The 27996-nt window shown below is 30.0% G+C and overlaps 2 protein-coding genes and 1 long non-coding RNA gene across 3 annotated transcripts; 1 reads left to right on the forward strand and 2 right to left on the reverse strand.

The window, feature by feature from the left end:
• Window positions 1-8218: 8218 nt before the first annotated feature.
• Window positions 8219-19135, reverse strand: LOC111624314 (inositol-trisphosphate 3-kinase homolog). The gene is made up of 10 exons (XM_023367129.1): window positions 18591-19135; window positions 18250-18486; window positions 11530-11614; window positions 11314-11460; window positions 11151-11223; window positions 10937-11072; window positions 10803-10859; window positions 9462-9635; window positions 9208-9381; window positions 8219-9120 (listed from the first exon to the last, which is right to left on the reverse strand). Exons 1-10 carry the CDS (start codon window positions 18651-18653, stop codon window positions 9082-9084), a joined length of 1185 nt encoding a protein of 394 aa, XP_023222897.1. The 5' UTR covers window positions 18654-19135; the 3' UTR covers window positions 8219-9081.
• Window positions 19136-21307: 2172 nt separating this feature from the next.
• Window positions 21308-23776, reverse strand: LOC111624315. Its single transcript, XM_023367130.1, has 2 exons — window positions 23174-23776; window positions 21308-21580 (listed from the first exon to the last, which is right to left on the reverse strand). The coding sequence occupies exons 1-2, from the start codon at window positions 23237-23239 to the stop codon at window positions 21326-21328; spliced, it is 321 nt and encodes a 106-aa protein (XP_023222898.1). The 5' UTR covers window positions 23240-23776; the 3' UTR covers window positions 21308-21325.
• On the forward strand, window positions 22797-26269 carry LOC111624317. The gene is made up of 2 exons (XR_002756555.1): window positions 22797-22894; window positions 26156-26269. It is a non-coding gene; the product is annotated as an uncharacterized LOC111624317 (long non-coding RNA).
• Window positions 26270-27996: the final 1727 nt, after the last annotated feature.

The raw sequence follows: 27996 nt of genomic DNA on the forward strand, positions 1-27996 counted from the left end.
TAAGAATTAAACTGTATCCCATTTGCGGACGGTATTTATTCCATTATGTTTGGATATATTAGGTGGGGGAATTCTTTTTAGCTAAGACGAACTCCGTTTTCACGATAAAAATATTTTACAAGAGCGTAACTTTTTGTGAAAGAACTGTACAAAACTAAACGGACGTAAAACTATATCATCTCGTCAGTGGCCGGAAATACGTGTTGCATTTATTCATTCTGGAGAATGGTTAGTCTAGACTGCATATAACTTAAATAAAAAAAAAAAGTGATATATTAGACCTACCTCGGTATGTTGTGTACTGAAAGGACATTCTGATTATTATGCTAAGTGTTGTTATATATATATATTTTTTTTTTTAAATTAAAAACTTCATCTTGTGATATATATAAAGAGAAATATCATCATTAGTGGTGACAAAATACAAAATTGTAGAAGTAAGTGCAAAAAAAAAATTGTACTATTATAAAAACAAAATGAGTTGTTTGTTTTTTTTTTGTTTTGAATGTATTTCAATATTATACTGCTTTATTATTATTTTGCAACATTGTGATGTTTTATTAATTCCTACATTGCTATAATTGTAATTCATATCAAACGCCTTTTTGACAATGTTAAAATTGAAAAATGTCAATAAAAAAAGAAAACAAAAAAAAACCTTTATTGTATTTTGTATATACGATTGTATAAAAATTTATTTTTTTAATATTTTACGTTGAATGGTTTTTGTTTGCACGATACAATATATCCAAACTAAGGATTTTGGCAATTTTAATTAACTTTCGGCTTGATTTGCTAGGTCAGTGTTCGACAAGATCTCTCTCTAAAACCGAAAGAGATCAGATTTTGAACGTGATTTCAGTTTAAAGTAATGCATCCGACCTCATTATGAGTTATAAAAATTGGTGTGTACTACGTGGTCTTGTTTTACGTGGATATTGTCATCAGGTGCCACACAAATCTCTGCAAGACATACTTATGCAAATATTTACTTAATGTTTTCATCGTGTATGAAATAATCAGTACATGCATTATTAGAATTACTTTGCAGTGAAAACACAAATACACATACACCAATCCCACGTAAAACAAGGTCCTGCCGTATATAGACCATAGCGGCCGATTCTGCATGAAATAAATCCCATCTAGTCCAAACAATAACACTTTTTAAACATTACTTTTATAAAACATATCAAGTTAAAGATGTTTCTAATTCTTAATTTGGATACATTGTGTAAAATATGTATGGTTATAATGATTTCATGAATGATCTATTGGTATAATTTTAATTTTAACTAAAACTTGCACCTTTAGTAACTAACTGTTAAATTATTTTTGACATTTTATTTATGTATCTACAGTATACACGTCGAGGGACAATTTTTATATTTCAAATTAAAATTTCATTGGTGCTTTATGATAATCATATTATGAAGTAAACTGTGTGTAAATAGTTCTATTGAAGTATTTTGTAACCGAAGAAGTCTAAAACAATAATCAGTATTACACCTTCCTATGTCTTTATTAGAAACAAAGATTTCTTCTAATAAAGTATTGCTGGAGAATATAAGTAAGGTGTGATATTGATTATTGTTAGAATAAGTTCCAGCTTTGAACAACACATTGTGTAAAATAAAGTTGATGCAAGTACAAATTAATATAAACAGCAAACATTACAAGTTTTTTACATTAAAAACACAAAACAACAAAATGCTAATGAAATAGGATGATATTGATAATTAAATACCTAACTAATTTATTAGATTCAGATATACAGGCCGATATCTATTTTTTTTTTTTTTTTTTTTTATTAAAACGATAGAAATTACATAGTAACTAACTATTAGCAAAATATCGTTTATAGCCTACGAAATTTTTCTATTGGTCTGTTTCTTCGATAATTTATTATAATCTTACGCTTAAATGTGTGTTGTCTATTATGTCGTTCTTGGACTTACGAGGGCTTTCGGAAAATTCGCGGCCTTCCTAGATGCGGCGCTGCGATCAATTTAATTTTTGGCGGGAATAATTCAGCCATCTTTGCTAGAGATACGATACCAATTTCAGCTTGATTTGTCATAAAGTTTTGCCACGACAGCTTAGCAGATAGTCAGTGTGCACATGCTTTGTCAAAAATGGAGAAGACGGAGACTCGTGCGGTCANTTTTCCATAATCTAATTTTACATAAAATATTCGGTGATTAACACAAATTTCTGACTGAATAGTGTGTGAATGAGTACGGGATAGTTCAGTTCTTCGATAACGTAAAGGTGCGGATATATATTCATATATATATAACCGGTTATCAGTTAACAATAGTGAAAAGCCATGCAAAATTTTTTTAAGAACATATATTAAATCTTGTAACTAAATAACAATAATAATAATATAATAATTAACATGCATATAATTATATGTTTACACCAGAGACAGCTAATGCCTGTGGGTTATGTACAATTTAGTTAGATAATTTACAAGGAGCTATTGCTCGTTATATATATTTACAATTGTTCACTCAGTATATAAATAATACTGGAATAATCTGTAAATCAAAACACAATAAATCATCATTTACCATTTCTTCTTCTTCGTGGTTTTATGTAAGCATTTCAATTTCTTTACGTTCTTTTTTCAGCCAAACTATTTGGCACTCTTTATAAAATATATTATTATTATACTTCTGGTTTTTAATAAAGTTTAAATTAAAAAAAAATATGAGGACCGCAACGACAATAATTTATGAAGAAAAAGCAAAAGGAAAGTCCCGTGTGAGAATTGGAAACTAGAGTCCCGATTGTTACATGTATATTATATATTTATATCTATTGTTATATGTCGGTAGTGTCCGCGGTTCTACGCACGGGCGGTTTATGGGGCACTTTTCCCTTTTTGCCAAAAAGTCCTCCCAGAAATCTATTTTTTTTTTTTTTTAATTTTTGATACACACTTCCACACACACATTATTATTATTACATTTACATTTTTGACTTCATATACTATCTTGCATATATATCAGACATTTCCTTGAGTTCTGAAATTCTATATATAAAAGGAGACACCTTTGTTGGCTATTACTTTTTTCCATGTCTCAGAAATTCCACAATTCCACATATGTTCTGATTATTATGTTAAGTGTTGTTAAAATATATATATTANAAAACCTTTATTGTATTTTGTATATACGATTGTATAAAAATTTATTTTTTTAATATTTTACGTTGAATGGTTTTTGTTTGCACGATACAATATATCCAAACTAAGGATTTTGGCAATTTTAATTAACTTTCGGCTTGATTTGCTAGGTCAGTGTTCGACAAGATCTCTCTCTAAAACCGAAAGAGATCAGATTTTGAACGTGATTTCAGTTTAAAGTAATGCATCCGACCTCATTATGAGTTATAAAAATTGGTGTGTACTACGTGGTCTTGTTTTACGTGGATATTGTCATCAGGTGCCACACAAATCTCTGCAAGACATACTTATGCAAATATTTACTTAATGTTTTCATCGTGTATGAAATAATCAGTACATGCATTATTAGAATTACTTTGCAGTGAAAACACAAATACACATACACCAATCCCACGTAAAACAAGGTCCTGCCGTATATAGACCATAGCGGCCGATTCTGCATGAAATAAATCCCATCTAGTCCAAACAATAACACTTTTTAAACATTACTTTTATAAAACATATCAAGTTAAAGATGTTTCTAATTCTTAATTTGGATACATTGTGTAAAATATGTATGGTTATAATGATTTCATGAATGATCTATTGGTATAATTTTAATTTTAACTAAAACTTGCACCTTTAGTAACTAACTGTTAAATTATTTTTGACATTTTATTTATGTATCTACAGTATACACGTCGAGGGACAATTTTTATATTTCAAATTAAAATTTCATTGGTGCTTTATGATAATCATATTATGAAGTAAACTGTGTGTAAATAGTTCTATTGAAGTATTTTGTAACCGAAGAAGTCTAAAACAATAATCAGTATTACACCTTCCTATGTCTTTATTAGAAACAAAGATTTCTTCTAATAAAGTATTGCTGGAGAATATAAGTAAGGTGTGATATTGATTATTGTTAGAATAAGTTCCAGCTTTGAACAACACATTGTGTAAAATAAAGTTGATGCAAGTACAAATTAATATAAACAGCAAACATTACAAGTTTTTTACATTAAAAACACAAAACAACAAAATGCTAATGAAATAGGATGATATTGATAATTAAATACCTAACTAATTTATTAGATTCAGATATACAGGCCGATATCTATTTTTTTTTTTTTTTTTAAGTTTTGATACACACTTCCACACACACATTATTATTATTTTTTGTACACTTTTATTTTATTATAATATAGCAAATCAACAACGTAAAGAGGAGAGAAAAAGATCTGAAGAATAGAAATTATGCATATAAGACAAAAATAATTATATAGATTTTTATATATACGTAGATTATTGTATTCGATCATCTATCCAACGTGCTAAAACGCACGATCCATCGAAAAAACACCGGGACAGAAACCGAATATGACTTTTTGAAAACACTTTACATATACATAGAAATTGATCCTTCACAAATTGGTCACTAACACTTTTCAAATATCGAAACTAGTAAAGTCTGTGGATGGAATTATGAAAATCTTAAACAACAATTTTAGTCTTTTAAGAAAATAATTTAAATTCAAAATAAATTCTCTTTTTTTTNAGCAAATCTCATAAAAATTTATTCGCCAGAAGTTTAATTTTCGCTTATAAAAATGGTTGTTTTTCGTGTTTAAAAATTTATTACTATTATTAATGAAAGGCATAACAGAAAGAATTTATATATAAAAAATAATAATAATATTCTTAAAGTTTTCCTCCCTCCTCCTACCTCATCTAGATGTTCAAGGTCGGTTTGTCCCTCTGGAATACGTTTTATCTAATAACATTCTTAAGTTTTTTTAAGCCATATTTTATATTATACAAACTGAAATTAAGTTTTATATTATTTAACTTCGCCCTGAGCGACGTAGACGCCTTGAATTAAGAAATAAAGAAAAAATAAAAATGCTGACCTACTTATTTTTAACAACCTGCCTTATGTTAAAGCACTTAGAAACATTTTACGACTAAACAGAAAACCTTATTTAATTCCTTATTATATAAACTGTGATAAGAAAACCTGAGTAAGATTAAGAGAAAAAATACTTTCTAGTTACATAAAATATCACGATGGAAAGTATATTTTTTTTTATCTATTGAATTTCGGCCTTTATCATGTGTTATACTTAGTTTCCACGCTGAATCGTGACTTCCTAATACAATTTTCTTGGTTTAGAAATATGAACATGACACAAATTCTATTTTATAAACATTAAACGAATTAAGCTAACCTTATATAAATCCATTTTTCCTTATTTTATGTTATATTTAACATAAAGGTTCCGGTTTGAAAATCTCCTCTTAGACTTTATCAGGATGGAGCTAGTTTAATTATAACTACATTAATCTACTTTCTCGAATTCTCTCTCCCTCCTTACTCAGCTCGTTTGGTAGAATTACTAGATTGGGTATATTTATTTCGCATCAAACTCCTAAAAACCCATTTAGCTCACTTTAATTGCTGAGCCAACAAGCAAAAAAAAAAATTGTCAACCGAAAACAATTTAGCTCTAGGAAAGAGCGGGAGGGAGAGAAAAAAGGAGAGGGATATATATATATATATAAGATGAATACTGTATATATATACAGTAGAGTATTGATTATCCAAATACCAATCAACCGAAACATCAGTTAACTGAAAGCGTTCCAGTTGGCAAATTCAAATTTTCACTACTGCTGTGGTGTTGCAGTATTCTTCCCCTCCCTGCCAAACTGAACTGTAGGCCTAGTTTAATGTATTACATTATGTAAGGTATGTATTTGTAAGATGTGCAATAGAAATTACAGTGGTACCTCAGGATACGAAATTAATCCGTTCCGAAACTGAGATCGTATCATGAAAATGTCGTAAGGTGGATCATCTTTTCCCATACGATTACATGTAAAACCAAATAATTCGTTCCAACGCGAAAAACATACTCAAATTAAAGCCAAGTAATACATTAAAAAAAATAACTGTAGTAAGAAAAACAAATGAAAAATGCGAACTAATGTAACGTCGTATCGTGAGTTTTTGTTCGTATCGTGGAGCAAAAATATGTTCGAATTTCATGTCGTATCCTGAAAATTTCGTATGCTGGGGCGTTCGTAACCTGAGGTACCACTGTATATACATTACAGTTTTGTGTTTAATACATTTTTTTGTAAATGATCAGTTATCTGAACAACCCCAGTCCCAAATTATTTCGGATAATCAATGCTCTACCGTATATATATCAAGATGAAGTTATATAAGTACTGTATATATAGTACTTATGTAGATAAAGTGGCCAGTTGGAGTTACACCGCAGGACTAATTGGTTTTAAAACATTCTCCATACGAATTGACTCATTCACACTTTGTTAGCAACGATACCATGAAAATGTTTCCATTTAGCTCAGGAGTTCCTTGTATACTGATGGGATGGGGACAATTAGGCAGGTGACAACTGGGTGTATGATTATCCACCCAATTGTCATAGACCTGCCTAATGATATACAGTACATTGAAATATTCCAACTGCAGTTGGAGATTTTCCCATATTGTTCAGAAATTTCCGATACAATAAATTAAGTTTCAAATCACTTTGGATGTACTTCGAGATGGCATAAAGAAAAATATTCCACTTGTCGTGCAGCTTTAAGTTTTCACATTTAATAATATTGATAATTCTTTATGCATTGCTCCATATCTGTAGCATTACAGATTATTCAAATATGATATATAAATTACTTTCTAAATTATGTAATTATCTTGTATACGCTCTTTTTTTAATCTATATGACAGAACCACAATTTACACAATACTATTGTAATAGCATGATTTCCATTATACGGTAAACTGCCTGGCAATGCTGCTTGTTGGAAACGAGAGGCCTACTTTACAGGTGTCTTTGTTTCTATGAATCTGGAAAACTTAATTTTGTCTTTTAATTTATATTTTTTATTTATAAAATATACATGTAACTAATTTATATACAGAAGTAATTTCTGCATCAAATAATATGCTTGCATAATGCATTACTGAGCAGTATATACAGAATTACCAATATTAAATATGGAAACTTTTAAAGCTGCATAACAGATTTCTGATGAGATATCATTCTGTATGTCATTATTGTGTGTAATGTTCAATCTCAGCACGTATACTGATAGAGATTTCCGAATTTTGCAGAAAATCTCTGACTGCAGATGGAATATACAGGATAGTGATGGGTTATAACTTCGTGGGGCCCAAGCAACCATGAATTAGAGGCCCCATGTACGTTGTTGGTTTCAAATATTTTTCTTTGGGGAAATATTTTCCTTTAATACATTATCCCAGGCAATCCTGTTTTTGTCCTACGATAATGTGCCACAGATCTGGGATCAATCTATATCATTAGACATTATATGAGGGGAGATTTAAAACCCAGTTGGCAAGATTGTATAACTCCTCACAATACAAATAATGAAATTCCTCACACATTCATGTGAGAAACTCGAACTACACAAAAATTTTTAATGGCATTTGGGATATCAAAAGTGTAAACAAGTCAATTGCATATCAAGAACTGTTTAAAAGACCAATTATTCTTGTGGTAACTCCTCACAGTTATGGAGTAAGAACTTGTAATGTATGTATTGAATAGAATTAAACAGATGTAGTTTAATTTAAAATTAGCACTGTTGTTTTTAAATTTTGTAACTTGTGGAACAGATTTAGGATTTAAAATAAAATTAAGGAGTACACCAGTGGCTGGGTAGATAAAACCACTGAACGTTGACAATCGAGGGTTTGTGCCATATGGCATTTAATAATACCTTCGCTTATAAGGGAAACTGGCCCGTTTAGGTATTATAAAGTCCTCCTGATAGGCATTCTCCCTTCGGTAGATCGTCCATTTGAATACAAACAATAAAGTAAAAATTAAACTAATTCCAAAATATAATTTCTTAACTAGTCAGAGGTTGCATTAAAAATGAATGAGGATATTGGGTGATTTTCCCAAAAAATGTTTGAAATTCAACACTTTCTAAACTTCAAACTCTTTATTTCGACCCCAAGTTTTAGGTAGTTATCACAATTATTTAAATATTAAATAATTGTGATATTAAATAATATTTAAATGTTAAATAGTAGGATAAGGTGTTCAAACTTATTATATTCCAAACTTATTATAGTCCAAAAATTATAGTTTTTGGACTACCCCATATGTCTTATGACATTACCTTATTGTTTTGTTTAATATGGGGCATCCCAAAAGTTGCCATACCATTTTCCGATACTCTTCGGGAATGTTTCGAAAGAAGTGGCTGTATTCATGACTTCGTGCACACATACAAAGAAATGGCCAAAGTGTAGTGTTTTGTAAATAAAAGGTACATTTTGTCCAAATTTTCATTTTTGCTATGCATGGCGACTTTTGTCAAGGTGTACTACAAGGTGTTCCAAAAGTCAAGGTTTTGTCAATGTGTTAGTTTCTAATCACTGTGATTTGGATCTTCAAAATATTAAATTACAAGAGATTTTGTATGATTTTTCAAATTTTAATTTTATGAGATACATAGGACATTTAGCCATGCAAACATAATTTACTAGATCAATATATATATATAAACAGACAGACGATTTCAAAATTTATGTGGCACATTTAACTTGAGCTTGACATGGCACTTTTCACTCTTATTCAGATCTTTTAAATCTTAGAGTAAATTCATAATTTAATTTTTCTCAATTGAAAAAAGTATCTACAAAATAATTACAATAAAACTGTACAAAATTTATACTCAAATTATGCACGTTTTAAAAATAAATATATAAAAAGCTAATATTCTGCTCTATTCTTAAATTATATAAACAAGGACTCCTTCAAAATTATCGGGCATGTAATCTCTGAAATCATCTGTACAAAGCCTGTATGTCGGCAGAAATTATTTTTGAATCGTTCGGATCAAGTCTCCGTCTGAGAATCGAGACAGTCTTCAAGAACCTGTAACGAAAATCCTCCTGTTATTAATATTCTACCCAAATATTTTTTATTATAATGCTTAAAAAGGGTTTCTTAATGAAAACGTACAGAAATTAAATTGTCTAATCCAAATAGATATCCATCTTCGTGATTACCGAGAACCCACGGGGACCTGTGATCGATGGTAACTCCGTCGGGAAGAGAGACTGTTTTGGCGAAATCGATCATCCACGCTCCGACTTTCATACCATCGTGGACGATGAGAAGGCTACTACCTATCACCTGCAATGTCAAATGTTTTAATTTTGTAAATTAAAAAGATTTAGATTGTTTAACGTAAATATTGAAAATGACAAACGTACCTCGTGTCTAGAGAAAAATTCAGATTTTTCGAACTTTTTCCGAAGTAATTTTAGTCTCTCTATTAATTGGGATGTGATGCTATCACTATTACCCAAGAACAGTTTTAGAGTGGCGATTACTTCGTGTCGCTCTCTGACTTGTTTCAAATCTTTGATCGGTTCCTTTCCTTCGGCCTTTTGAAATTAGTAATTATAAATTATGAAATTTAATAATTAATAATCTTACATCAAAATATCAAATAATCAAATGAAAAATTGACTTCTGAGGAGTCAACTGTGCTTGTTATTATCATTGTTGCAAGAAAGACTTAAATCTTGAGATATTTGAAATTCTAAATAAATACAGTGATGTCTTGTACTTCAAACAATTCTAACTTCAAACCATTTGGTTTCAGAGTTCAAATGTCAAATTCAAGAAAAATTTGATTGAGTTAAAGTGATGCTGTTATGTTTGAACTGCAAATATGGTGAAAAAATGCACTTGTGTGACATCTGTTGTATGCTGTCATCTTTTGCATTGTGATCATGTATTTTCACTGCTTTTTCCTTTATTTTTGTTATATATATATCCCTACATATTAATTATTAATCATGGTATCCAAGAAGTGTGTGGAAGTGACAATGCCTATAAGAGAAGTTATAATATCGGTAGATCGCCATGTGTGTACACAAAAGTGTTAAGTGTGTGGTGGATCTGGCTGCCATGTTTAAGATGCCTAAGTTGATGGTGCACACCATTCCTAGGTACAAGAAAGCAATAAAAGATCAAATGTTGCTAAAGGTGAAACAGCATATTTTATTTATTGTTTTAACGTTTTAACTTTTTAGGGTCATTTAATTGTGCTATTTTTACCTTAAACTATATATATTTGTCATTTAAGTTTACTGTAATGAGTACTGTTTAGGCCTTTAGGGTCTGGAAACAGATTAATTTGCTTTACATTATTTCTAATGGAAAAAACAGATTTGGACTTTGAAAATTCAGTTCTAACAGCCTCCCAAAATGAATTAAATTCAAAGTATGTGGCACCACTGTAGATTGGTTATGTTTGATGAATCAATCTGTTTTGTTAGTTACAGCAATCAAAACTTGGAGGATCTGCCTAGAGGGAATGCCTTCTGGAAGGTCTTTTAAGGGTAACTGATCCCTGTTTGTGCATTAAAGACACGGAGAAAACTCTACGTGGCCAGCCTGTCCCGGCAAGGTGAAAACCCATGACTGAACTACCAGTGTTCGGGGAACGGAACCACTTGGAATCAGACATCAACTCCTAGTGTCAAGTCTGCTCCTCAAAAGTAAATTTTAATTTGATTACTCTGTACAACAAAAATAAATCTTACCTTGAAACCTTCTATTCTGAAACCAAAATTTGATGACGAACTCAAATTTTCTCTAAACTGTTAACAAGAGAATAATTTATTGTTGATTTTGACAAGCAGAAAATTCAAAATAATAATAAAAAGAATACACATACTTGCATATAACGAAGTTTAGTAATTGCACTGATTTTCCTTTCTTCACTGGTTGGAGCATCTGTGTCAATCTTGACCATTTTCTCATATAAATCGTTCCTTGCTTTACTATTTTGGACCTCCGACTCTAAAAATGTCCTTAAATAAAAATAACTTGATTAAATTTAGAAATATATTATCAAGTTTATTATAACCAATTATAAAACTTAGCAATACCTTGTACCCATTTTAATGTCCATTATTGAAGGATTCTTAAAATTGAAGAGTAGATCTTCCATTTCTATGAAATCTTACATTTAATTAAGGCAAAATACAATTATAATAAATTATACTATTAATGCCAAATTATATGTTTAACATGGTATAGTTTAAAGGATACGTTCGCCGTTATACTCCACGTCTTTATAATATCGAGGCACCATGTCGTGTATCACATCTTTAGCAAAAGCCTCGTAAGCTTTAACTTCAGAATTATCTGGAGGCCTCTTTTTCCAAATGGTGCCCGGTCCCGCGGGAGCAAGAGAACCTAAAATATAATCAATTTTATTTTAAAATTTTATAATAAAACTTCTTAAATCTATAAAATCAAACTTACCTTCATGTCCAGATAATTGGACCCAGTTGTTCACCTGATTCTTTAATAATATATCGCTGGCTGGTGCCGTTAACTCGAGTGCACTCTTAAAAAAATAAATAATGTTAATTTACATATACATCATTCAAAGTTTAATTTTATGTATTAAAAATTTAGAGTCAAAAATTGTCAGACTATGCCTTTATTGTGCTACAATTAAATTTTCTTTGCGCAAGAAGCTTTAAACTATGAACTAGCCTATGTTACACACACAAGAAAAAAGCTCAAAAAATCCTAAAAAAGATCTAAGCAGGGTACACTTTTCTAATTAAAGGAATCAGATAATTCAACTGCCTAATATTAATACAGTAATTTCATTAATTTTATAATTAAACATGGGGTTTGCTGTAAAGAATTGGCAATTTCCATTGGTGCTCTAAAAGTGCTTGGAAGGGTCTCTCCAGATAAAGCAGTGTGTTATTCAATGACTAATTGAGAATCTGAGTGTAGTAGTTTAGAATTAAATATAATAGTGTTGCAACAAATAGTATATTCAGCGTGAGGTCGAATATCGAATATTTGGCCAAACTATTCAGCTTGATTAACGCATGTACGAAAATTGGTGCGCAAATCGCATTATGGCAAGGATCCTGCTCTCCATTGGCCGCTGTCACTACACTTCGCCAATTGCATTAATTTTTGACATTTGTAGTGGACAGACAAGAACGTCATGGCAGTATGTGATAAATGATGATATCAAATATGAATAACAATGAAATGACCTACACATGTAAATAACGGAAAAAGAACAGAGAAAGACCGCGAAGTGAAAATGTGAAAATAAATATGAAATTGAGTTGATAACATAATCGAACAAGTTGAAGCAGCTTATTGGCGCAAAATTTGCGGCCGTCAATGCCAAACAATTGTTGTCATAAACTTTGGAAAGCTAAATGCTTGTAATGAAAGTCACTTAGCATGCACAGGGAAAAGCCTGAAATAGTTCGGGCTATCAAGCTGTCTCGAATCTGTGAAATCACAACTGTGACATATACCAACATCCTATCTGTCTCTTTTCTCCATTACCACCAGGCTATGAGTCATGTAATTATAAAATGGAAAAACTACGATGGAAAAGTGACAAATTGAAAGTATTGTGAGTGCGTATTATGATGTATGCATAGGCATACGTGGACTAGAGAGATAGAGGAAAGAGAAAGGAAAGAGCAAAGATGAGCGCTTAAAAAAGGATAGGCAGGGTCAGACCCTCAGATGTGTGCAACAATTCTCGAATGAATAAGTGTGTACGTGTGCTGATATTTGTAATTATAAATTGTAAATACATGCAACTAATATTATTTTTTTTTAATTTTGTGCATGTTATAACTTATAAATAAATATAAACAAACAATACTAACCCAATAACATTAAATCTAAATACCAAAATGATTAATTTACTGTGTTTTTGTTATTTCTTACTCCTGTTTTTAGGTATTCGGTCGAATAGTGACTAAATATTCAGTATTCGGCCAAATACCGAATAGTAACCGAATATTCGTTACATCACTAAAATATAATTATTTTGAATTGATCTTTTCCTTCAGAATATTCTGAGTAGAACTCAATGCCTCCAGATAGGAGTACAGTGGAAGTTATCAGTTAAGCTACCTGGATCTCTATCTAGGTTTATTAATTTGAATCATACAACCATACAGGTTAACTGCATTGCCAACTGGGGAAATCTCTATGCTCACGAATTACTATTGCTCTCAGATGACTTATGTTTAACCTGGCAAATGTATATGCAGTAGGCTTTGTTTAAATGGATCAACATTTAAAATGGAAAAAATTTCAAATTTTTCTTTTTATATTTGCAAATAGAACATGCTTAAAGGTTGGGTCAATGAATTGGCATTACCAGTGGTAACGTCCCATTAGTTACATTGTGTAGTTTTTGAGGTGTGTTTAATTAAAATAAAATTTGGTTCCAGCTGTTAAATTTATTTTTATATTTTTAACAGATGTTTTATAAGTGTGTATAAATACTCAATGTAGATTATTATTACAATGTGCAGGATGAATAAGTAAAAAAAAATTATAAGTTTTAAAATAAATTTGATTTAACAGACTTTTGGCAATAGCAGACATTCCTTTCCCAATTAATCCGTTAAATTGAGAGACAAGTATATAAACAAAATTAATTATTAATAGTTTCTTTAAATAAGTCTGGCTTATTTAAAGCCTAAAAAATATCTGGCATTTAAATATTTGATTATTAAAATTCTGGATTAGTTTTATATGTGGTTATACAAACATAGTTTATATTTTTAACTGCGTCAGTTTACATATTTCTGCAAACCATCTGAAATTTCTCTATGAATTTGGCAATGTCTTTAAATAACAAAATGAAAATTAAGCAATCGAACATCTCTTGTATTTCTATTGTAAACAGGCTTTTGTTTAATTTATAATATAAAATAATAGATGACCGAGCAGTTAAACTTATAAGAACATTTTGTGTATGCCAAAGCTTTGGACTTCAAGCAGCTTTTTTAAAGAAATCAAGTGAATATAACTTAATTTGAACAAATGTACAAAAAATTACGCTATCCGAACCTTCACCTGATCATTTGGCTTTAATATATAAATGTCTTAAACTGATAGTTATGTTTGTATGAAAAATTAATTGCGAAGAGGAGGATTATAAATCTAAAAGAAGAATAAAAAACCGAAATTAAGTTAAATTGAAAGTATACGGTAAAAAATAAATGAATCATAAGAATACGAATTTAATACTGTCCATATTAAATCGGGTATCCATTTCTATTCCTATAATAGTGCATTGTTATTTATGAGTGTCTGCTGGATCTGCACCTGTATTTATTACAAAATGGTAAAAGGAAATAGGAAATGAAACGGATACCCAATTAATATGGTCAGTATTAAATTAGTGTTATTCTAATTAGCTGTCCAAACTACAAGAAAGCAAATAATAGTTTTTTCTCCCCTGTGTAGTGTTTTTTAATCATATGATTTGTTGCATACCAAACAAATTTGTTTTGCATGTTACTTTGGATCATAGGTTTGCAATCCTTGCACTAGGATGTAACTAGAACTCTTGTTATAACAGCCAATTAATAGATTTGTCATGAATCCAAACATGTAGAATGCACTTTTCTCACTTAGTTTTTACTCTAAATACTGGATATCAGCAGTTATCATAAAGCAGATTGAAGTGCAATTGCATTTAATATAATTTGAAAGTTATATTGCTGTTAGTTTATAGTTAAACTATTAAATAAAATAGTGTCATTGTATTTTATTTCTAAGAAATTATTTTTTTTCTTATTTGGCATATTTTCTCAATTAAGATAAAGTTTAAAAATCACTAAATTATTACTTTGAACAAAAAATAAATTAAGTGAAATATTACAAACTTAAAAGTCTTATTCTTGACTGACGTAACAAATTTTATTACTTTATTTTATAAAATATAACCTATTTAAAAGAGTAGATGTGTAATATTTCATTTAAAAATTAAATTTATCGTGAATCTTTGAGAGTATTAGAATGAAATATATCAGTTTCTGCTTAACAAATGAAAAATTGGAAAAATGTTTGTAATTATATATTACAGTAATTGAAAGAGGATTTCAGCTTTTCCAACTTAGTTTGAGTAAACAACTGAGGGTACGGACATGGTTCAGGTATTAAATTAAAGCTCTTGCCCTATAGATGATGCTGCCAAAGAGAGATTTAAGAAAGATGCAATAGTTTGGATGTGCAAAGGTACAATGTTAGTCTATGAGACAATTATGTCGGGATCCCACTCCATTAACTTTTGCCTGACCAATTTTTTGTTTTACAGCTTCATTATTGTAAATGTCTTAAAATATTCAGAAGTTAAATTTGTGTTGTTCATTGTAAAAAAAGAGGTTTTATTTGGCCAATTATTTTTATAATACATGAGATGAGATAAAGAAATAATTAAACTTGGACAAAGAAATAGTAAATGTAGAGCAAAATTGGATATTTAATGAAAGCAGTCATAATCTTTTTCTTTAAATTAATTAAACAAATTAATACCATAATACAGTGTGGGAGGAAGAAGAAGAGAAGAGAAGGGAGACAAACCTTCTTGCCAAATGGTGATAATCACTGTTCTTATTGTTTCAGGTGCAATAACACTGTAATTAATTCTGTTTATCCCTGAACAAGTACAGCTTATTTTATTTTATGGGGACAACACAGAAATTGGAGCCACAAAAACCTTCCAAAGCCCTCACACAAAGCTGTTGAAAATAGCCTAACAAAAAAAAATTTGGTGTTCTAGGTGAAAACAAGCTCTACTCCTTGTTCAGGGATTACAATTACTTCTGTTGTTATTCACCTGAAACAATAAGAACAGTGATTACCCCTATATCATAAATTAAATAATGATGTATTGGCTAGAGTTGGATCAACATAATATTTCTGATCCTGATGTAAAAGGAAAACAGAATATTCCCTCTCTAAGAATTTTACTGTATAACTTGCATTTTTTGATATAGGATTACAATTACAAATATTTTTATTAAATGTAATAAGATATTTAGTGATAAGAAAGCAACAGAAAAATAGTCATTCACTAAAACATGGGACATGAACTAACTACTTTACCCAATTCATAATAAATGTGACCCTGATAATGAGTCATTGTTTTCAAAATATTTTGAACAAAAAACATATATTTTCTTAAATAATTATGACTTCTCTGCTGTTTTAAAGAAGTATTTGAAATAATAATTAAATTAAAAAAAAATGAAGCTCTTCATGAAAAGAAGTGATGCCAAAACTTCTTCCAAATCATTGTTGTTGATAGAAAAAACAATTTGACAAACTTGAATTGGTTGATGTAAAAAACTTCTGTAAATCTAAGTCCAAACTAACTTTATGAATACAACAACTGTTTTCATACAAAAATTATTTGCTAGAGAGAACAGTGAAGAGGACACAGAAGTTTAGGAAATGATACACTCAGAGCTCTCACCATAAGAATGCTTAAAGAAGCTTTAACATAGATAAAATCTGCCTGTAAATTTCCCAATTGGAATAACTATCCTAATTGGAAATCCAAACAGCTATAACAAATGCTCTCAAACTATATTAAAACATGTTGAGGAGAGAAGGAAAAGGACCAACAGATGTTCTTACTGCAGTTCTAAGCCAGAAAATCTTTGAGCCTTTTGATCTAAATGATTCTCAACCAGGCCCATCTCATTTTAAGTCTTATTCATTAAGTCACTGTTTAAAAATGTGTTTTAATTTTAATTCATAATTTTTGTCCTTTTTATAATTATTATTTATGTAAAATGAGCAATTTATTTATTGTGACATCATCACAATGCCAGGCTGCAATTTTCAATCATATTCTTAGTTCATTCAATTTAAAACGCATGTTCTTCATCTCAAATTTGTACTGTACATCATACTTTTCCTGATAACAACAGAGTCATGCCAGTCATCTATGTAATTCCATTCAGTGGAAAATTTTTGAATTCACATAACTTCTGGTCTAGACCAGAAGTTCATATATAGTTAATTGGGGTTTCCTGCCCCTAAGATTTCTGTATTTGGTCTCAACTTTAATCTAACACTGTTCTGAAGATTAAGGAAGGACAGACAGGCAAATGGATGACAGTGGGAATTTATAAATCTACAATTTTTTCAAATTGGTGCCCAATAATTATAAAATAACCATAATTCTTTATTAGAATTAAAACATCATTAACTTTTAGCAATGAATTTTCATACTAAAAGAACTAATCTCATTTTAGAATTTTTTTTCAACTCATGAACAGTGGACTGGGAACACAATCATTTAGCATTACTAAAATAAAGCCTTACGCCTTACTTTATTCTATATTCCGTGTGTATATTCATTAATCTGTCGTAATTTAATTAATACATTAAGGTGACTCCACACATTCAGTATTCACCGAATGCTGAACAAACATTTGGCCAATACTGAGTAATTCATGCAATAAATCAATGCTTGGCAAATAATGTGCATGTATGTGAGTTCTTCCCATATGATAAATACTTTGGTAAAAAGCAATTATTTAGCAATTGGAGAATACTGAATGTGTGGAGTCACCTTTAATGGGAAAGTACTCCTACGGTATAAATTTTATTGTAGCAGCATATGGTTGATTTTTGAAATACTAGTTTCAATGAATTGAAAGTTATGTTTACCATAATTTAATTATATATTCCAAACAATTTCCTGTTTATTATTTCAGACCAGCTAGACTGCATGATATGTTTCAATACTTAATAATGATATGATTCAATTTTAGGATTTGTATCGAGTATTCTCCTTAGTCATTAATTATTATATAGATTCAAATATATTTGCAGATTAATATATTTAAATTTAAATCCCTACATTCGTTCTGCATACAGATAATCAAACATAGGCTAAATAATTTGTTTCAATTGCTTTATTAATATTCAATGTATTGGAATAATGCCAGAAACAAGTGTATTGTTTAGAATGAAATATTATCATTAAAATTTTAAAAATATTTTATTAATTTTAAATAAATAAATAAAATTTTTGCAAGACTAATTATACAAATTATGAAACAAAGCTGTAAAAAATTTTAGGATTATAAATTTACCTAATTTATAAATGTATATGTATAATACAATTAATGTGTTTTTAATATATATTTAAAATATTTATGTATATGAACTTACCAAAGCAAGAAGATGCAATAAAGTTAGATCATCGTTATCTATATTTTCCAATACGCCTTTTGCATAAGCAAGTTGACATTCGGCTAATTCAGTTTCTAGTTTTTTCGGTTGAGTTCTAATTCCGCTTCTCGTCAGACGTTTCCATTTTTTTTTGGGCGCCTTCTTCAAATTTTGCAAGTTTTTCTGCTGCACGACTTCGGCTAATTCAGAATTCTTATTACCATTGGATTTGGCTACCTGTAAATACAAAGCGAAGGATCATTTTCGAGTCCAACGCTTATTCTGCCTACGTAAAGATTATACATTACATCGCCACTAAACCTGTAAGACACAAATCTCACATTAGTATTTGTCATTTTCTCTTCCCGCCTATCTTTTTCCTCTCTGCTAAGTCCCGAACCCATATCCAATATCTCAAGAGCATTAATGGGAATATATTATTTTAAGTGGATTCAAATTTTCTGTAAAATACATTTGTTTGATATCTTATTCACACTTGAGTCGTAGAATAGAAACAAGGGAAGACTAATATAATTAATTTTGTTAAATGGATTTTTAACTTTTATGTGCTTGAGTAAGGATTCTTGCATATGGATGGCTTCTACTAAGCATGGAGATAAACAGGAAAATATTGTTTTATGCTAATAAATCTATTTTTTTTAAATAAAATATTTTCTACATCTTGCATTAATAGTTTAAAAAATTATTATTATTATTATTATTATTATTATTTTCGCAATTGTAATCTACACAGTTTACTTATCAGATATCATTTAGATACGAGATATGGTACGATAATCTCTGGTTTAAATTCTAAAGTTTAATAACGATTACATCCGAGATTAATTATATTAAAATATATATGAAGTGCATACATATATTTTAAATATTATGACATATTGATGGTTTCAAAACATGTCTTAGAAGAGGAAAATTATAGTTTTTTTAAACCTAAAGCACAGAAAGTAAACCATAACAGGATTACTCTATACAATGATGAATAACAACTGCTAAAAATAATTATTACAATTATTGATACAGGAAATATGTGACATAATTTCACATCAAAATATATATGCAATTAATACTTTCCTTGTACTACACGTTTTTTTTCTCTTCGTAAATTAAGGAGCATGTATTCTCTACATGCGTAGCTTGTGTCATTTAAATTTTACACGTGCACATTTATTCCGGAGAAATAAATCAACTGATCGATAAACAAACACGTTTCCCGACGCTTTTTATTATGGTAGATAATAAATATCTACCGTAATACGTTATAAGAGAAAAGCGACATATAATAAGAAAGAACAAAGGGAGAGGAAAAGCAAAAACACTTAATTACGCCATTTTCAATGCTAAATTCTTTGTCTGTCAATAAATTAAATAAAAAAAAAAGTAAAATTGAGTACTTTTATTATTTTACATAATGACTAATTAATTAGGTAAATTAGTATGAACTAAGAAAATAGACAAAAATTTAACATTGACACATTGACATCATTTAATACATAAAATATATGTACAATATATGAATTATAGAAACTATCTTTCTATAAAACTATAAAATATGGGAATATCGTAACTAAAATTAGATTATTTTGCAGTAATATAAACATATATATTTTTAAGGTATGGGAAAGTATACCTCTAGAATTAATTTTTCTGTCTAACCATCGATTATTTTAAGAAAAGTAGTTAAAAATATTCTAAAATTTATTTATTTTAATAATATTTAGAAAGTAGAACAAAAAAGAAAAAGGTCAAGGATAGAATAAAATTATCAAGTTTCTTTAAAAAAATAATAATAATAAAAGAATAAAAGCTCAAGAACGAATTTTAATAAGAGAAAATAAATGAGAAAATATTTTTACACGGAAGGCAGGCGACACGAAATACTTTTCAAAACAAAACAGCATTGTTATTTTGAAATCTCGCAAATTTCAAAATTTATATTAAAATTGAATTTCGATGAAACTATTTGTCATCAAACTTGCATATTAATAATCTATATGTGTACTGTGATGGAAGTAGCTTACAGCAAGACAGTTGTACAGCACGTATAGTTGTTCTCCTTGGCAATTATAGATGTAACAGATAACATTTGGGATACGACTAAAATTATTATTTGTTTTTATGGATGAATATTTCAGGAAAAATCGCATGATAATTTGTCATTCACGTGTATTGTTGATAAAAAATGGCTCTATAATGTATAAAAAAATTACTCCATTAATATTCAACAATTAAATAATTTTCTGTTTATCATAAAAGTATATAAAATAACAGGAAAAATTTAAGCAGATAAATGATCTGCTGCTGTTTAATGTGATGTTTAGTACGACATTGATTATCAAAGGAAAAAAACATTTTTTTTTGTTAATGATATTACAGAAAGCTACTCGGTGAATGTTAAATATTAAATATCAATTTATATCTATTTATATAGAAGTCGAAATATGTTTGTTAGGTAAAGGGTTCTATATTGTTCAACATATCTGCACCAAATTTGGTATTAATATTCTTCAACATCCTAGAAAAAATATTGTGGAGGTCCCCCAAATTACCTCTATCGCCCACCCCCTCAAAAGCCCAAGCAATGCCAGGCATATGCAGCTAATAAGCTATAAAAATAACTTTATACATTGTAATTACACTGATAGTGCATAGACTACATAATTTGCAAGTACACGGAGAATATCTGTAGCTGCAAATTACGTAGCAGTACAATCAAACTTAATTATTCAGTTTAATGATAAATTAATTTTAATCTTTATCCTTAAGTTTAACTGTTGTATCAATCTTAAATTACCATTCTTACATAATTCTTATCCTTAATCTTTGGAATTTTTTAAATGTTCTTACTATGAATTACTTAAATATCTTTTCTATCATTTTGTTCTAAACACTTTTATAGTATTTACAAAATATGAGATAACAGAATTTAAATATATCCAACTGCAATAAAGATGTTATCTATATAAATATTTTTTAAAATACAAAATATATTTCAGTCGTGTAAATATTATGATATGTATAATACAATTAATGTGTTTTTAATATATATTTAAAATATTTATGTATATGAACTTACCAAAGCAAGAAGATGCAATAAAGTTAGATCATCGTTATCTATATTTTCCAATACGCCTTTTGCATAAGCAAGTTGACATTCGGCTAATTCAGTTTCTAGTTTTTTCGGTTGAGTTCTAATTCCGCTTCTCGTCAGACGTTTCCATTTTTTTTTGGGCGCCTTCTTCAAATTTTGCAAGTTTTTCTGCTGCACGACTTCGGCTAATTCAGAATTCTTATTACCATTGGATTTGGCTACCTGTAAATACAAAGCGAACGATCATTTTCGAGTCCAACGCTTATTCTGCCTACGTAAAGATTATACATTACATCGCCACTAAACCTGTAAGACACAAATCTCACATTAGTATTTGTCATTTTCTCTTCCCGCCTATCTTTTTCCTCTCTGCTAAGTCCCGAACCCATATCCAATATCTCAAGAGCATTAATGGGAATATATTATTTTAAGTGGATTCAAATTTTCTGTAAAATACATTTGTTTGATATCTTATTCACACTTGAGTCGTAGAATAGAAACAAGGGAAGACTAATATAATTAATTTTGTTAAATGGATTTTTAACTTTTATGTGCTTGAGTAAGGATTCTTGCATATGGATGGCTTCTACTAAGCATGGAGATAAACAGGAAAATATTGTTTTATGCTAATAAATCTATTTTTTTTAAATAAAATATTTTCTACATCTTGCATTAATAGTTTAAAAAATTATTATTATTATTATTATTATTATTANATAAGCTAAACTAAGAAGAGAAATTTTTAGAACATTTTCGTTACATTTGAAACAATTTGTTAGGAAATTCTGTTATTCTTGAAGTTATTTTGAATATGGTGAGAACGGGGTTCAATTCAAGCTCCGAATGATACATATGGGAGCTTAACAGCAGCTTTAAATAGCTTACAATGTCAATTAATGTATGATTTAATAAAATATGCATTTATACAAGATCGTAGACTTTCTAAACCAGTAAAGTGCAATAACAGGGAATAAAAGCGAATCTGGGCCCCTCGAGAGGAGGAAACTGGGAAGTTGCCTCCGGTCCGGAGCAAAGTTAGGACCCGAAATGGCTCCCATCCCTATAAATTAGTATTGTTCTTACTAACAGAAAACGAAATCTTTAAGATTGCTTTTTGTTAATAAAGAAACACTCTACATATTCTGCAAAAGGGATGTCGGGAGCTCATCTCTGCACATTGCCGAGCAAAACTACAACAAAATTACTATTATTAAAAAATGAACGAGTGAATTTATAATATAATCTCATACATGTCTAACATAATGATATGATTTATACGGGAAGAATCATCAGCATTTTGAACGAAACAAGCACACAACTGAGTTAAAGATAATTCATACGGCTCTGCTATAGTGTCGGAAATATAGGCCACAGTTAAAGATAAGCTACTATATATTATGAAGTAGGAAGTCATCGTTGCACAATCGAGCGATACGAGAACAAACTTAAGGATGCTAACGAGACACCGGAACGTATCTGCAAAGAAGACGAAGCCATCGCTTCTCATTTAATCTTAAATTTTAAGAAAATAATTACGTAAGAGAGTAGAAGTTAACTTTAGTTAATTTGTCTATGTGTTAGTATATAAGAATTTGACTAAAGGTAACACCTACTATTAAATATATAAGCGTGTAGAGGTTAACTTTAGTTAATTGGTCTATGTAAAAGTATATACGAATTTAACTAAAGGTAACACCTACTATTAAATATATAAGCGAGTAGAGGTTAACTTTAGTTAATTGGTCTATGTAAAAGTATATACGAATTTGACCAAAGGTAACTCTTAGTTATTTTAATTGAAATAAACAAACTTACCTGTATAAAATAAGGTAGAAACGTAGAACTGAAAGTAACGGGAGGAAATTCAATAGTGGCAGCCATGGCAAATTAAGGATATTCACCTACAAAGAACTTTAGTGTATGACTCGAGTCACGTTTAAAGATGATAGCTCATACTCGTGACACATTCTTTACAATTACTCGCGTCGGTGTTAACTTCCTGTCTCTCACTCAAAGCGCACAAAGTAATTATCCTTATAGTTACGCTCCTACACTAACTACTCATCGTTTTTCTTGTTATCGCACCGATCGTGTTGTTTTTATTTTACAAAACGTACGATATCGCCGTATACACCATCTTTAATTCCAGTCCACGGCTCCCTCTAGTGACGTCGTTGAAAAGGCGGAAATGACGTCAATGCTATCTAGTTCGTTTATGATGTTTTTCCTGTGTGAAATTTGATATTTGAATGAGTTTATTGCGACCTAAATTACTAGTTTACATACAACTCGTTTCACTGACAGGTTCGACTTCCACAAGTGTTTAAGGTCAAACGTTTACGTTACTCGGTGCTATCGACCTTAAATTTATTTATAAAAGAAGTACAGCGTACCTCCCCGACGGAGAAGATGGCGGCCGCGTGTTATGCCAGTGTTGAGTTGACGTCGCAACTATTTATACCCGCGATTTCATCTAATTATAAACTATAGAATTGCTTGGCATTAACGAAACTCTGCCCTATCAATGCGTTTGTTTGGTTTTTTTTTTTTTTTTAACAAGCGGCGATAAGCTATCGGCTCTAACTCCAATTGTAAACTATTGAAAGGACTGTTTCAGCAGGAAACGCACGATTATTTATATACAAAAAACAGAAAGCCAGTGCAATTATAATGCCCTGTATATACAATATATAGAAAATCATAAAAGCTGATTCAACTGTAACACAATTTTTTAAGGTCGCAAGTGGTAATTCAGTAGAAATGTCCCACTTTTTATTCCCTCGTTACCCTATTTGATCGGTAGAAATTTTATTTCGGTGTTTTTTTTTTTTTTTAATAAAATTCGAAAGGTTATTTTAGAGATTTTACGAATATAAATTCGAGGCACGTAAGAAATACTTTAAAAATAAAAGAGTTATAAATAAACCAATAGGAAACCAGAAATAAAACTAGGAATTCTGGAAGCCTGCATAATTAAAAAGGCGTATTAGAAAGTGGAACAAAGCTAGAACCGAAATAGGAATTCGGTATGTAAAAAAAAAGTTAGTACTTTATAATACAGGATCCATCTGATCGTAATTAGAAATAATGATATACATATGGGGACTGTATAATCAGAAGCATGTAATATTAGGTTTACGGATATAAAAACCAAATCCGTGAGGAACATACAACACGGATGTAAGAATGAATAGAAGACCGATAAGGATATAAGTAAAACCATAACACAGAACAGAAAACAAAGCGCATTTTTTATTACTCATAAAAGGATATGTAGGCCTACTTTCTTATCATACGAAGAAAGGAAAAGTCTAATTTAAGAGCAAAAATTCTATAACGTTAGTGTTTAAGGCCTCAACGTACTAAGCTTTCACTCTATCCACAAAAAATTAACATATACTGTATTATCCATTGCTATTTAGTTTAGGAAGTAGCAGGGATGGAATTAACTTGCCTTACGCTATAACAGGCCCCAAATAATGTTACAAGTGAGGCCCTAAATTGCAGCATATATTGCTTATATACAAATCTGCCCTGGTCCATCTTGTATATTATAATTTAGGACCTAACGCTAATCTAAAAATTCTGCTCTGGAGGGTGCTGTGTGTTAAAGGTTAGGTTTATACGACTTTGAATTGTTTTTAAACCGGATACAAGCAGTATTTCCACGTAAATGATAGTGAGATAAGATAAATTTTTCTACTTTTAAGGGAAAACAATAATATTTGATACTTAAAAACAACTTTTCATATCAAAAATATGCCATTTCTTTAGTACAGCCGAACCTCCTATAACGGACACTCCCAACAACGGCCATTGTAAATGCTTACAACCTCCAAACAACGGCCATTTTTAAAAAAAAATATTTTATGATTATTTTGTGTATAACTTAATTAAAATTAGTAAGTGAAGTGCTGCAGTACTTAACCTTCGTTAATCATTGCTAATGTCATTAATTGTGATTTGATACAGCAGTTTTCTTTCTTTCTTTTTTAAATTTTGATTGCTTTCGAGATAGGAAATCAACAGTATCATTTACAAAACTGTAGTGAGTAGTCAACACTTCTGTATAATAATAATAAAAAAAAAAAAAAATGGCCAAGAAAGTTTGACCTAAAATTATTAAAAATAATGTAAAATAATTTAAAGTAAGGATCGATAAACTTTATCCTCTTATCATCAATACGATTACAGTTTTTAAAGCGATAATTTCATATGTTTACGATATGATTTCCATAGACGAAGTCCATGGGAACTGTATTTTAAATTGCCCTTTGTAATATTTAAATTAATCTTAATTATCACTTTAATGATAGTTCTATAAATAATAGAACAATGTAAATGATGATGATGATGACGAAATTAGTATGGGTTGTAACGTTTTCTGCGATGCTTACGAATTTTTTTCAAAAACAAGTCACTCCCTTCAAGGGCGCCGAGTGGATAAAAACCTTTAAACATTGGGTTCGCAAACACAGGCTGGTCACGTGGCGTTTTCTGTGTTTTCTTCACGTGTGTAACACCTAAATGGGGGAGGGCAGTTTCCCGTAGAGAGATCTCACGGGTGGCATCCCCTCAGCAGATCGCCTACGTGTTGCTTTGCCGTATACAACCAAACCAATTCCTTCAAGGGCAACAATAACGTATACTAAAAATGGCTCGTTTAAACAAGTAAATCAAGTTTTTTTCCCAAATAAAATTTAATGTTTATGAATATTTAAGTACGTACACTATTTAAGTACTTAAAAATTGAATTTGGTACAGTAAAATTTCATTCATAACACTTTTTTTTTACAGTATAATGGTCTTTGGTGTGTACTGGAAGTTATATTCATGCAAATGAGGATTGTGAAAACTTTCCGTCCTTGAATTTATTGGATTAACCACAAAAAAAGAAAAAAATGTAAAGTTGTAAGCAAAATATTTTATATTAATTTAATTGTCGATTAAAATAGAGTGGGTAATAAAAGAATTATACCACTTTAATGAGATTTTTTTGGGCTATACTTCCAATACTAATTGTGTAATAAAGTAGTAGGTAGGCCTACACGTAAACAGTGTGTATGGCTGTTTTTTTAATGCCTATAAAAATATCCATAACAAGGAAAAAATATTAATGTGTAATTAAAATTTTAAAATAATTTTATTGGTAAATAGCTAGAAACTAGCCTTACTATTTTTATTAACGTATTGCGTGTTACAATTGCGTGTTAAAAAAATTCTATTGTTTCAACGTGAACCCATTAATTAATCTTTCAACGCTTTATCATAGTGATTTAATGTTAATTTGCATTAAAAATTGTTAATAGCTCAGTGATTAAAGGGACCATCCATTAATTACGTGTTCAGTTTAATTAATTGAAGGAGGGGGAAGAGTTGGACTTACTTGTTGTTGTTGTCTTAAATTAAACTGTAACTAAAAATTGTTAGGCCCTAAGCTATAGACTTATAACACGAGGTCCCAAGCTGCATATATTTATAGCTTATGTGCAAATCCGAGCATCGTTTACATGGATTTTTTAGTGGTATTAATGGCATACGAGTATCATACATAGCCTAATTGTGTGAAACTATCAGAATACTTGAACTTTTTAAAGCCATTTCTTTAATGTCAAAGGGGTTTCATGAACTATTATACACGTAATCAAGGGGGAGAGGATTTGCCAAAAGTGCACAACAGGGAAGAAGCGGGGTCAAAAGTGGCTCGGAAGCATTCCAAATGCATAAATTACGGTTAAATCAATGATTTTCATGGTTACTCTAACAGAAATTTGTGTGCTGCAAGACTTTAGAGTGAAGAATTAGTAAACGATGCTCAAATTATATATATATTTTCTCTCAAATCCTGTAAAATTCGATGTAATAACTTTACATATTCGTATCCTTCGCTTGCAATTCCAAGTAAGTTTCATTAACCACGAACATAAATGTCACTTCAGGTCTTACCGAGAATAGTGATCATCCATTATTTATATAATAAATTAAAGATTTAGTACGTCATACCACAATAGTTATCAAGGCTTTCTGAAAGTCACGCAATGTAAACATAATCTACCTTTTGTAGACCACGAATGAATGGTTATCCATAAATTTTAGTTTAATTAATATGCTGTTTCCATATGTACATAAATATTTCTGAAAAAGTTCATATTTATTGGCATGCCACAATAAATTTCCATACATGTACGCCAATAACAGGTTACTGGCGAGAAAATCGAACGTGGCATTGAGAGCAAAGATTCTTATCGTTATTTTTACTCTTCATTTGTCTGTACACGAGATTTTATTGCTCTACTGGTTTAAATTCCTGCAATTTCGTACAAATTATTCTGTAGTTCAGCAAACAATACGCTATTTTAATAGAAGGTTAGGTTAATTAAATAATAAATTTATCATAATAGTAACCCACTAAAGCTATTAATCATAATTTTTGTTTTAATGGCTTTAAAAATTGGATAATTTCCAAAATATTGTGACAAAAAAATAGCAAGAGAATATATTTTCTAACAGGAAAAGTTTATTTCAAATCGAAATTTTCTTAATTAATACATTCCCTCTCCTGTACACCTTACCGGGAATGAGGTGTTCTGGTAGTTTTCTGGCATGTCAAGGGCCTAACTCTGTGGCGTTTTCTGGGT

Source organism: Centruroides sculpturatus, unplaced genomic scaffold (genome assembly GCF_000671375.1).
Source record: "Centruroides sculpturatus isolate CEXI.00-Female unplaced genomic scaffold, Cexi_2.0 scaffold367, whole genome shotgun sequence".
Taxonomy (NCBI): Eukaryota; Metazoa; Arthropoda; class Arachnida; order Scorpiones; family Buthidae; genus Centruroides; species Centruroides sculpturatus.

Coding starts and splice junctions, on each gene's coding strand:
- LOC111624314 (XM_023367129.1), bottom strand. CDS start 18,653: ATGGGTTCGGGACTTAGCAGAGAGGAAAAAGATAGGCGGGAAGAGAAA. Junction 11,615..18,249: donor TATTGCATCTTCTTGCTTTG/GTAAGTTCATAT, acceptor TATTTTTTTAAG/AGTGCACTCGAGTTAACGGC. Junction 10,860..10,936: donor CTAAACTTCGTTATATGCAA/GTATGTGTATTC, acceptor TCTTGTTAACAG/TTTAGAGAAAATTTGAGTTC.
- LOC111624315 (XM_023367130.1), bottom strand. CDS start 23,239: ATGGCTGCCACTATTGAATTTCCTCCCGTTACTTTCAGTTCTACGTTT. Junction 21,581..23,173: donor TTCTACCTTATTTTATACAG/GTAAGTTTGTTT, acceptor TTGTATTTACAG/GTAGCCAAATCCAATGGTAA.